The sequence below is a fragment of the Esox lucius genome, chromosome 12 (assembly GCF_011004845.1).
Source record: "Esox lucius isolate fEsoLuc1 chromosome 12, fEsoLuc1.pri, whole genome shotgun sequence".
NCBI lineage: Eukaryota > Metazoa > Chordata > Actinopteri > Esociformes > Esocidae > Esox > Esox lucius.
In genome coordinates this window covers 15,805,325-15,818,377 of record NC_047580.1, presented here as the reverse complement: position 1 = coordinate 15,818,377, position 13,053 = coordinate 15,805,325, and the positions used below count along the sequence as shown (strand labels likewise).

The 13,053-nt window shown below is 39.2% G+C and overlaps 1 protein-coding gene across 1 annotated transcript; it reads left to right on the top strand.

Moving 5' to 3' along the window:
• Positions 1–3,576: 3,576 nt before the first annotated feature.
• si:ch211-218o21.4 (actin-associated protein FAM107A) lies at positions 3,577–7,992 on the top strand. Its single transcript, XM_020051596.2, has 3 exons — positions 3,577–3,882; positions 6,570–6,711; positions 7,724–7,992. The coding sequence occupies exons 1-3, from the start codon at positions 3,719–3,721 to the stop codon at positions 7,835–7,837; spliced, it is 420 nt and encodes a 139-aa protein (XP_019907155.1). The 5' UTR covers positions 3,577–3,718; the 3' UTR covers positions 7,838–7,992.
• The last annotated feature ends 5,061 nt before the right edge of the window (positions 7,993–13,053 follow it).

Here is a 13,053-nt window from a genome sequence, read left to right as displayed (position 1 = left end):
TTTCCAGATCCTCCTTTGACATCTTGCTGTAATACATTTGTTTTGAAAGTTGTCTTGTAAGCCGATGATCAAATGAGGCTACTCTATAACACATTTATTGACACCATTGATTTCTTACTAAAATGTATGATTATTCATGTTGCAATTAAATAAAAAAAATAAAAAAGATTTTGCCCTCTTTATTAGATTTAAATTGTAATTTCGTTGACACACATGAAGCAAATAACAGTGGGTTCATCTTAAGAGCCGTAGGGGGAGGGATTTCCAGAAGACCGGAGGTCGGAGAGCTTCAGCTGGAAGCCAGTTGTCTTGGAATGCAATCACTTTGGGAATAACCCAAGGAATTATCTACCCTCTCCACTTCAGTGTTTATGCTAAATGAGTGTTCTCATCCTTTCCTGTAATCCACAGTCCGCTCCTTTATTCAGCTGATTTAGACTGGAAGATCGTTTTCCTGGCACCACACTGCCAGGTCCCTGTAGGTTGTCTCCTCACCATCACTGATCAGGACCTACCAGTGTTGTGTCGTCAGGAAGTTGTGTATGGCCGTTCCGCTGGGGCTGAACAAGGGGTACAGGTGGGGGCTAAACATGCGCTCCTGAGGTGAGCATGTTAAGTGTGAGCATGGTGGATGTGTTGCTGCCTGCCCTCATCACCTGGGGGCAGACTGCTGGAAGCGTAAGTGCAACGCTGGAGCTCGGCACCTGTGTTGCTGCGCTGCCATAGCAATGCAAGAACCTGGAAAGGTGAAGAGCTATGACTGTACCAACACCTCCATGACAGCAACTGTGGGAAGCCCAAGGCAAAGTGGCCTTGCCTTCCACAGCACATCAGCATTTGAGTTTTTCTTTATAGATTTCTTTCCCTATATTTCTCCTGTTATGTTTATAAATCTCCTAACCACCTTAAATAATTTCTGTTCCCTGTGATCTCTCCCTGTGGCTATTTTCTGTGTGTATACATTTGGAGTGCTGTAAAACTTTGGTAATCTTGCATGTCAGGTTGAGACCAATGTGTCAAACCCTCTCCTGGCAAACCACCAGACAAAACACTTTCTGTTGCCCTGAAATGACTAAACTGATTAAATTAGTTATGTAGACATTCAGCCAGGTTTCAGTGCAGGGCTAGAACAAAATTGCATGGACAAATCGCTGGTGTTATCAGCTTGAACTGGTAGATGGTCTGAGCTGGTTTTAACTTGTCCAACCAGCAACCAGTGTTGGGGAAGCTACTCTAAAAATATAGTTTAGTAAGATACAAACTAATTCACTCGAAGTTGTTACAGTATACTACACTACAAGCTACCCTTAAGAAAATAGTTTACTTAACTAAAGCTAGTTTGAAAAAGTACTTCAAAGCTACTTGGACAATTATCATAAATTAGGTTATTACATTTCTTTAAACAACTGTGAAACCAACAGCTATAGAGCCAGATGTTAACAGAAGGTGTGATCTTATTAAACCCACACAGTTTAGATGTGCAAATTAGACTGGCTATTGTACAAAAACACATCTGAGCTTTTTTTTTTACTGAACTTGTCTTAAGAAAAATGTCATGAAATAGCCTTGGTCCATAAACATTTTTTATGACAAAAACAAAATTCAATTAAGTTACCAAAGATTTGCCATCATACAGATTTGGCCTGCTACAATAGCTACATTTGTTTGGTCTATTGCACTTAAAAAAAACAAGTGGCATAGGATTAACAACTTTTTTGTACATGGCTAGCTACTAAAACATTACCAATGTTTGTGTATAGTTCAGCTTTCACCAAACTACTGAAATTTGTAGTTCAATTACTAGTTGTACTACATGTAGTTTACTACACCACTCTGCCAGCAACACATCAGCTACCATGTCTCAAGACCTACCTCAAGCTGGTGGCCAGCGTTGCCTGAAGCTGGAATTTCCAGCAGGATATACAAATGTTTCTATTTTATTGCAGTCAAAGGATTGACCCACATTAGTGAAACCCTGCCCTCCTGTGTCGACAATAGGAATGTGCAGATTGAGAACTGCTGGAAATGAGAGTAGCATGTACACTGTTCTCAGGTGACAGTATCGCTGTCTGTTAGAGGGGATGGTTACTCTTTACTTTTAGTCTGTTTTCAGACTACAACTTCATGAAGCACTGGCACAGTTCAGGTAAGTAGGAATGAACAATTCTGCCTCTTTCTAGGTTTTATAACTTCCTGGATAGACGCAAACAAATTCTGGTTCATTGTTGTTGGATAATTGTATGTATTATAATGGTTGCACTGCGTGTGTGGGAAAAGCAGTATTGCACCACGATGAATGAGAAGAATGTGTGTTATTGGATTTAACTCAACCCTGCATTTCACAATGGAGTCTAGGGGCTGTGCACATTCCCACCTGGAGCACTGATGTTACCAAATGTGACAAAAATCTGAAGTGCCTAAAGAATACCTTAAAATTATGACAGACAATATTCTGAATAAATGTGATCTATTTAGGTGTTGGAATCTGTATTTAAATTTTTTTACAAAAACTCCACTTCACCCAAAGTAGTTATGTTCAACCCGTAAAATGCTGGGTTTTAACATTTGTGTATAATACTTTATCATAACTTCTTGTTCAGAAAAAAACATTTAATGAGTGATTACAGTGTTGCTAAGGTGTATTTAAATGGTTTCCAACATTTTCTATACAAAAATGTGCTGATTTGAAAACTTAATATTGTAGAATGCTTTGTATCATAGATGTACAATGGACGTTAACTGTGTTTGAATTGATTTCATTGTTGTTGACATTGGCAGATCATTATGACAACACTGAGAAGAAGTATTGACAAATAGTTAAATAGAGTAAATGGATATGCAAATCCTTAGGTTTCTTTGGTCTTAAATGGGATATTAGCCTCCCATTTGCACTCTTCTTTTCTGATCAGTTGGATTCCAATATTGTAGTCATATCCATCACTTTTCCTTCTCTCTTAATCATCTATTTGAATTGGAAATGTATTTGCCCACCAGATCAAATGAATTATAGATCTCCACTGTAAAGATAGCCCATCACTTCTCCCACTCTCATTTCAATCTGTCTCTCCTCTGCACCTGACCATCATCACCCTACTTGTTCAACAATGGACCTCCCGCTTGGTCTCAGCATGCAGCAGGAGCTGTGGCTCCGTGCCAAATCTCAGGTGTTGTCCTCCCTCAAGCCTATGCCCTCCCTAAGAGCCTTTTGCCTAGCCACACCGCACGCTGTGAGCTCTGACTCCCACCACCCCCTCAAAGCCACTGATATGCACCACAGCCCCCAGGCCATGGCCAAGATGTCCAACAACGCCATGTTTCTTGGCAATAGCCACAACACACCACCTCACCCCCCGGCCCTCCCAAGAACCCCCAACCTGGGCCTCAGATCCGTGACGCGGAACCACAATGCCCATTCACACATCCACCACAACAATGACAGAGGTCAGTTTTTCCAATATTTTTTTCCTAAATGTTTTTATTTTATGTTTGTACTATACAAAGTCAAAGCTTTATGTCTACTCAGATTGTATTTTGCAGTTTGCAAAACTGTACTTCTGTCCTTTGCACAACCCTACATCTTTCCTTTGCACAACCCTACATCTGTCCTGTGCACAATCTTACTACTGTACTGTAGATTTGTATGTACTGAAATACTCCATTTGCTGCATGTAACAATGCTTTAAAAGAGCACATATGTTTGTTATTTAGTCAAAAGTGAATGATGTTGACACTGTCTGTACTATATTTTGCAGATAATAGCATCAAAGCAGAGTTCATACCCAGCAGCTCAGCTGAGGAGACTTTTGGGCCACATGTCAACCCAATCAAAACATCCAGGACACACCAGGAGTTGCACAAGGAACTGCTTCTAGCCCATAAAAAGTAGGGAGTATGTATAAGCCTTTTATAATTACATACAAACACATCAGGGCACAGTAGTGAAACAAAGCTTATTGATATATTCTGTCCTGATGTATATGTTTAACTTTAAGATGCAGTCTGTGATTTTTGCAATTTACTAAATATTTATTGAATATGCTCATTTTGGGCTGAATCTGTCATATTTTATTTATGTGCTTAAATCTATAAACAGAATCACTATCATACCTCAGACAAAATGTCAAGTTTGAAAGCGAGTGGTTTTGAGGTGGTGCATAATTTGGCACATATTTTCACAGTACATTTCTGGCACAAACAGCACCACTTTCACATCCCAGGAACTCTCTATTGACCTTTGAGATTTGAATTTTGTTGAGGCATAAATCTGGAATAGGTTATAACATAAATGTCTAAAGCATTGAAAGTTCCTCTTCCTACAGCTAGCCATCAGGCCAAATTAAGTTACTGGGCAAGAAGGGCCTTGGTCAGAGAGGTGAATAAGACCCCAATAGCCAATTTAACAAAGCTTCAGAGTTTTTCTATAAAGTTGGGAGAAACTGACAGAAGGACAACCATCTCTGCAGGACTCTATCATAAAAGCCTGATTGATGGTGTAGCTAGACGGAAACCACTCCTAAGAAAAAGACATGACATGTCACCTGAAGGACTAGAGCAAGAGGAAAAATATTCCCTCATCACCTTGCTAATATCATTCCTGCGGTTAAGCGTGGTGGTGGGATCATACTATGGAGATGACGCTCAATGGCAGGGACTGGGAATGAGCAGGACTGGGAATGAACAGATGTTCAGTTGGACTTGAATCCAACTGAACATCTGTGTGGAGACCTGAAGATCACAGTTCATTGACGCTCCCCATCCAGTCTGACAGGGCTTGAGAGGATCAACAAGGAAGAACGAAAGAAAATACCCAAGTCCAGGTGGGCAAAGCATGTTGAGACATTCTGAAGAAGATTTGAAGATGTGATCACAACCAAAGGCACTGCTACAAAGTAAAGAACAAAGTACTGAATAAAGTAATTTCCAAAAGCATTGTATGTGGTCCATAAAAAATGCACTATGAAATACTAGGCTTTTACAATGCAATATTTGTGCACAATTTCTACGTTACATGTGGCAGGGTGTAGGGAAATGCTTGTATTTCTAGTTACTGATAATACTGTTGTAAAAAGTAAAATCTTGTATTGAATATATAAATTAGGTGTTTGCTTTCTTTCTGTCCAGGTGGGAAAGGGCGATGTGAAGTACAGTGGCTATTGCTTCATCCGTGAATCTGTTTGGGCCATATGTGAGTTGTAGTGTGCCCAGGGAGTCAGGTAGGGTGGATGTCAAATTATATTTGATTAGCCTCTCTAAAACTATGACTAAGTGCAATGGGGGATAGTTGTTTAGTTCTGTTACCTTTTCTTTGTTGGAAAATAAAATGATGGTTGATTGATCTTGAGGTCGTTGAGAATACTCTAGTCAGCGAGTTTGGGCATACCCTGAGGATATGACTAGAAGTCAGAACTCTTAAATGAGTTAACACACTGGAAAGACTTGCGCAAGTCATCCATGGGGAAGGAAAGTCTGCTGTTAGGGATGAGTAGGCCCTTGTAGGCATCCCAATGTTTTTTCCTGGAAAATGTTTTGCTTCGCTGCCATTATTGAGTCATAGTCTACAACGCAGCTGGTTGTCTGTTAAATAATGACTGAAAAGCTCAATCAATGTAGTCCTGAGAGTGTGTTTCCTCAGGTAGAGAAGGATTCCGGTCTAGACTTACAGGTGAGCCAGTAGCATGATAAGAACCATAACTCCATTGAATGTGCGTCAGAAGACATCTTGACATCGACTATCCTGAGTCGCTGCAAAGAAGCATGGGCATAATTACGCAAATAATTCCTATTTTTGCTTCAGACTGCAAGCATGAAGCAATAGAATGGAGGTGTGGTCTGTTCTACTTAAACTGAGGATGGTGAGAGATTTATAAATATCAAAAAGTTTTATAACAATAATTGAGTGTCTCGGTGGTCAATGGTGGTATTTGGTAACCTCTGGAAAACGCAGCCACAGTACATTCAACTCAAGTATCATTTCCCTGTGGGTAGTTCATCAAATATGAATGACAGACTATCACAGAAACTGCAATAGTATACCCTCTCTCTACGCTGTTGTTTCTCTTTCGGGCATTGGGAGCCTGATCCAGAGTAAAATGATATTGACTTAAACAATGGCTGACCTGACCCCACAGCATACATCTTGATATCAAATAATGTAAAGCTTGAATCAATCACTGTGCCATTGGTGTGAGCGATTTGTGCTAGTGAAACCTTAATTGCCATTAGTCAAAATAAATTGCTACATATATTTAAACCAAAGCAAGTTTAGTGATGAATTATTCTTCCTGCTCTCCATATTTTCCAACGTTTTAAGCCTGCCATTGTTCTTTCTTGCCAGATGATCAAGGTGACTTAGCTAATAGACTAAATTAATGAGAATTATTGGGACATCTTAATGATATTAAGTAGTTACACTGTTCTATTCACATTAGGGATGGGAACAAGATATGTCTGTCATTGTGAGAATATATTCTCAGCAGAATTCAGCATATTCAGCAGCATATATAATATGCTCCTTTCTTCCTCTCCTGTCACTTTCCATCTCTCCCTCCCCCTCTCCTGTGTGGCTACAGGGGTAAGGGACTGTGCAGTAAGCCCGAGCTGCAGCAGGTGCTTGAGAGGCGTAGGAAAGAGCAGACACGGAAAGCAGAGGGTGCACAAGCCAGGACTCCCTTGGAGGAGGAGCTTCTGAAACGACAGAAGAAAAACACAGAGGTGAGTAGGAAAAGCTTTAGTAGCACATCCGAATCTTGTTTATGGAAGATAGCAGCCTTAAACAAGGTAGTCCAAACTTACATTTTCCATTTATTACCTGATTTGGGTAGTAGTTTAGTGATGTACCCTTGCAACTCCATCCAAAGGTGACAGCTCCAACCGGTTCAAAGGCTGTGCTCTGTCAGGATGCCTTAAGTATTTTCTTCTCAGTAGGCTAGGTATTGGTTACACGTAAACACAGTACAAAATATGTTAAATGTTTTGTATTTGCATTTGCATATATACTATCGTTCAAAGGTTTGTGGTCCTTGTTTTTGAAAAGAAAAGCAAAAATGTTTTGCCCATTATAATAGCTTCAGATTGATCAGAAATACAGTGTAGACATTGTTAACATTGTACAGTAAATTATCATAATCAGCAACCATAATCAGCAACCATATCTCCTGAGTTCCAATGGCATGTTGTGTTTGCAAATCCAAGTTAATAATTTTAAAAGGCTAATTGATCATTAGAAAACCCTTTTGCATTTGTGTTAGCACAGTTGCAAAGAAAAAGTCATATCTCAGACTGGCCAATAAAAACAAAGCATGGTGAAGGCAATGTGATGGTCTGGGGGTGCTTTGGTGGTGGTAAAGTGGGAGATTTGTACACGGTAAAAGGGATCTTGAAGAAGGAAGGCTATAACTTTTGCAATGCCCCTGTGAACAGCGTTTGATTGCAGTCAATTTCCTCCTACAACAAGACAAAGATAAAAAGACTACATAAAAAGATGAAAACATTTTCATTGTGACCTCAACCTTTGAACAGTAGTATACATTTTTTAGAGTCCTACCTAGTCATACCTTAAAAATAATGTGGTAAGACTAATAAATATAACAGTGTTTTGTTTCCAATTCACATCTAAGAGATTTCATAATGTAAAGCTGATGACACACATCTTGTCTCTATCTGTAGGTAAAATGCTACAATTTAAGATTTGAATTGATAAGCTATACTGGTGCTGTCTCCATAGAGGGAGAAGCAGGAGGGGGAGAGGGTACGGGAGGAGGCTCAGCTGATGGAGTTTGTCAGAGTCCGGCAGAACCTGAAGAAGATCCAGGCATTCCACAAGACCACAAACTCTTGAGATCATTGCAGAGACTTGCTCTGGACAAACTGATCGATGCAAATCACCCTTTTGTCATTTACATCCCCTGGGAAGAGACATGAATCAGTAGTGGCTTAAAGCCAACTTCTCTCAGCTGCCTTTTACTTTCATTATCCCACGTATTGACAATGTTGCGTTTGAGTGCAGATTCAGAAACATATTTTAAACCAGGGACATATATAGACAAATCAATCATTAATCAGTTACATTTGTTTTATAAAGCCTTTTTACATCAACAGTTGTCATAAAATGCTTAGAGACACAGTCTAAAACCCCAAAAAGCAACCAATGATAAGAAATGTAAAGATACCACTACCTTATACAATGACAAATGTTCTCAGTGAATTGGCTGTGATGAAATGAAGAAACAATATTGCTGTAGATTAATCAGTCAAAAGGGTTGGAACCTATTCAGTCAACTGTGGATATAAAAAGGTAATTTAGAATGGAGGTATAAAAAAGATGCACTTATAGATACTCTATTGTCACATGCAGATATTGTACTTTGAGTTTGAGGATTCATATAATATATTTTTATTGTCCTTTTGCTGTGGAGCTCAAAATAGCCATTGTCAGTATTGTAGTCTCTATCTCAGATAAAGAAGAAAATGGGGTTTTGGAAATCAACTAGAGTTCTGTGAAAGAAAATCATACAGTGCAATTTTCCAGAGAGATTATTGTCTCAATCTCTCAAAATATTTTTTTTATGATCATTTCAGATGCATACGCATTGAATTAATGTGATCTTGTAATCAGACATACAGTGGTTTTCACTTGGAAAAATCTTGGGTAATGGTTGGGAACTGATTACCAGGTAGTTAATTCCATATGCCTGGTATCCCTGGTCTCAATCTCTAATTAGACCTTAGAGGACCAGAATGAAAACCAGCAGTACTCTGGGTCCCAAGGCCTGGCTTTAAAGTAATGTTTATTCCTGATGGCAAACGTTCTACCACATTAGTCATGGCTAATAAAGAACTGGCTTCATAACTAGTAATAAAGTCTGGGCATAAATGAAACGTATTATTACAGTTTTGTGTTATGTTTTGTAGTTAGTTATGCTTTTTGAAAGCAAACAATGAATACTTAATGTTTTTGTCCAGGAGTTTTGCATGTGTTGGCTTCATAGCATGTATTTTTATGTGATTTGATATTAACTAGCTGACAAACTATAAAAGAAGATGAGTGCAGAAGCTTGTAAAGTTACATTTAGAGCCTCTTATTTAGCTTGGTAAAAACGTTCTACTTCCGGATGTAGCCATATCTAAAAGGATGTTTAAATTATAACACACATAACTCAGTAGTAAATGTAGTTGTTAAACATACATTACTCATATAAGCAACATATCAACATCCACAGCCACTCTCTGTTTAGCAAAAAGCAAGTCACAAATTAAGAGTGTTGGGGAATGTTTTTAAAAGTATCTAATTACAGTTAGTAGTGACAGTTCCCATAAAATAACTTGGTTTCTTGGTGTAGAAAGTAAGGCGTTAAGTTACATAGTTACTTTAAGATAAGTCCTGTGATTCTATCTTCATATCCCATTAAATGTGTTGCCACTTATGCCCAGAGGCCACACATTTAATGGGATATTGTATAATTACATACAGTGGGGAGAACAAGTATTTGATACACTGCCGTTTTTGTAGGTTTTCCCACTTACATTTATTGCATGACATAAGTATTTGATACATCAGAAAAGCAGAACTTTTTTATTGGTACAGAAACCTGTTTGCAATTAAAGAGATCAAACATTTCCTGTAGTTCTTGACCAAGTTTGCATACACTGCAGCAGGGATTTTGGCCCACTCCTCCGTACAGACTTTCTCCAGATCCTTTAGGTTTCGGGGCTGTCGCTGAGCAATACAGACTTTCAGCTCCCTCCAAAGATTTTCTATTGGGTTCAGGTCTGGAGACTGGCTAGGCCACTCCAGGACCTTGAGATGCTTCTTACGGAGCCACTCCTTAGTTGCCCTGGCTGTGTGTTTCGGGTCATTGTCATGTTGGAAGACCCAGCTATGACCCATCTTCAATGCTCTTACTGAGGTAAGGAGGTTGTTGGCCAAGATCTTGCGATACATGGCCCCATCCATCCTCCCCTCAATACGGTGCAGTCGTCCTGTCCCCTTTGCAGAAAAGCGTCCCCAAAGAATGATGTTTCCACCTCCATGCTTCACGGTTGGGATGGTGTTCTTGGGATTGTACTCATCCTTCTTCTTCCTCCAAACACGGCTAGTGGAGTTTAGACCAAAAAGCTCAATTTTTGTCTCATCAGACCACATGACCATCAGACCCATTCCTCCTCTGGATCATCCAGATGGTCATTGGCAAACTTCAGACAGGCCTGGACATGCGCTGGCTTGAGCAGGGGGACCTTGCGTGCGCTGCAGGATTTTAATCCATGACGGAGTAGTGTGTTACTAATGATTTTCTTTGAGACTGTGGTCCCAGCTCTCTTCAGGTCATTGACCAGGTCCTGCCATGCAGTTCTGGGCTGATCCCTCACCTTCATCATGATCATTGATGCCCCACCAGGTGAGATCTTGCATGGAGCCCCAGACCAAGGGAGACTGACCATCATTTTGAACTTCTTCCATTTTCTAATAATTGTGCCAACAGTTGTTGCCTTCTCACCAAGCTACTGGCCTATTATCCTGTAGCCCATCCCAGCCTTGTGCCGGTCTACAATTTTATCCCTGATGTCCTTACACAGCTCTCTGGTCTTGGCCATTGTGGAGAGGTTGGGGTCTGTTTGATTGAGTGTGTGGACAGGTAACGAGTTCAAACAGGTGCCGTTAATACAGGTAATGAGTGGAGAACAGGAGGGCTTCTTAAAGAAAAACTAACAGGTCTGTGAGAGCTGGAATTCTTACTGGTTGGTAGGTGATCAAATACTTATGTCATGCAATAAAATGCTAATTAATTATTTAAAAATCATACAATGTGATTTTCAGGATTTTTGTTTTAGATTCCGTCTCTCACAGTTGAAGTGTACCTATGATAAAACATTACAGACCTCTGTATGCTTTGTAAGTAGGAAAATCAGCAAAATTGGCAGTGTATCAAATACTTGTTCTCCCCACTGTATATATATCCCTACATGAAACCAATGGCACCTTATAATACAACGCTGTTTCCAAAAACGTTGGGACAATCCATAGAAATGCAAATAAAAACAGAATGTAATGATATGTAAACATTCACCCTTGTATTTAATTGAAAATATTACAAAGATAACATATCAAATGTTGAAACAGAAATGTTATTGTTTATGGAAAAATACATGCCAATTTTGAATTTGATGCCAGCAGCATGTTTCAAAAAAGTTTGGACTGGGCATGTTTACCACTGTGTTGTATCACCTCTTCTTTTAACAATACTCTGTAAGCATTTGGGAACTGAAGAGACTAATTGCTGTAGTTTTGAAAGTGAAATGGATTTTTGGTTTAGATTCCGTCTCTCACAGTTGCAGTGTACCTATGGTAGAAATTACAGACCTCTACATGCTTTGTAAGTAGGAAAACCTGCAAATTCGGCAGTGTATCATACACTGTAGTCTGGTATATAGTCAGTGTCAGTCACCAGCATATAACATTATTAATCATTATACAGCAAGAGTGACCAATCCTATTATCTCAAGTAATCATATACCATAATGAGAAACAATATTTGTGTTTAGTTCTTAAATCTGTACATTATTTTGTATTGCAAGTGCCTCCACATTTTCAGGCCATGCTTATTCAAAAGCCTATATGTACAGACTTCAATACTAGATAGATCAATTGCAGTGAACAATGAAGAACAAAAACATTGCACTGCACATGGCAGTACACTGATAAACATATCTTCTCAAAAAAGAAAATGTTAGGCATTTCAATTTGAAATCTCTTTGCAATAATGTGCATAATACAATAGCTTTGTGACTTTATTCAGAGGTGAATAATTACTAAGTCTGATTTGCAATTATTCAGAATAATCACGTTTAGAAACAGAACATGTACTTAGATGTTCATTTGCGATCAACTTTGGTTGTCCAACAGAGGATGATTTGGGATTGAAGTTTGATTGTGAAAAAGGCAAAAGTTTTCCAGCAAAACATAATAGCAGCCTCGGTGATTGGTAACATGCAGTAATATGCAAAGGCAATAATGATAGTCAAAATAGTAAACTGCTTCCCGAGCCTGAATCACGCAGTTCGGGGTTACCCCTGCACAAATCCCTTATCGATGCTAAATATTGATTTTAAATTAATGGGAGCTGTGCATGTGGCTACGGTAGGTGTATGATGAACTTTAGCAGGGAGTGCTGGCACTGCCACCTTTGCCACTTGCTACTGGAGAAAATAAACGCTACATAAAGCTACCTTGGTTACACTGAGGGAAATTAAGTAACATGTTATTTATTTGAACCAGAAATGCCTAGTTCAGCTGGACAGCAATTGAAAGTGATGAACACTGTTGCCGTCACTGGATTCGAACCTGGGTCTCCCAGGTGAGTGGCTGTGTCCTTTGAATATTTCGCTAGACACCATTAAGCATTGTGTTAAACTGACTAACGTTTCTTATTAAGTTTACCTCCACCACAAATAGCATTTATGAAATGTATGGCTTGCCACTACTCACTCACACACTCAGTAAGAGACATTCGCTCTTCTTGGCCGGCTCCGCTTACGTGGTCCGGCAAAAACAAACTAGTAAGGGATTACAGACATGTCTTTAAGTCTAAGTCAAGTCTCAAGTCACTGCATGCAAGTCCAAGTCAAGTCTCAAGTATTTTAAGCACTATAGGTTATAGTTATATTCTATTAGTCCAAAGCAAGTCCTTTCAATTTAAGGTGCACCTTTTGGGGATGACGATTATTTTAAGGGCCATTTTAAATCAGCAGTTTATAATCTAGTACAATAATACTTAGGGCCGGACTATTCTATCTACTGTTCTATTTGGCATTAGCCAAATTGTCTGACTATTTTACATAGAATGGCCATTAACTAACAGCTCTTTGTGTTCTGTATGGTTTAATGTGTTGGCTAGATATTAGCTACTGTAACTAATTTGCTGGCAAAGATTAGAAACAGGACCCAATTCTTAACAGCGAACTATCATTTGGCTTCTCACTGAATGTAAAAAATCTTTGTCGCCAAATGCTATTACGAATGGAACAGATGCACTATCGCTAATAACGTTACCTAACTTT

Excerpts from the sequence above, each read along its gene's own strand:
- si:ch211-218o21.4 (XM_020051596.2), top strand. The coding sequence starts at position 3,719 with ATGATGTTGACACTGTCTGTACTATATTTTGCAGATAATAGCATCAAA. Across the intron at positions 3,883-6,569 it reads CTGCTTCTAGCCCATAAAAA|GGGTAAGGGACTGTGCAGTA; the intron begins GTAGGGAGTATG and ends GTGTGGCTACAG. Across the intron at positions 6,712-7,723 it reads GACAGAAGAAAAACACAGAG|AGGGAGAAGCAGGAGGGGGA; the intron begins GTGAGTAGGAAA and ends CTGTCTCCATAG.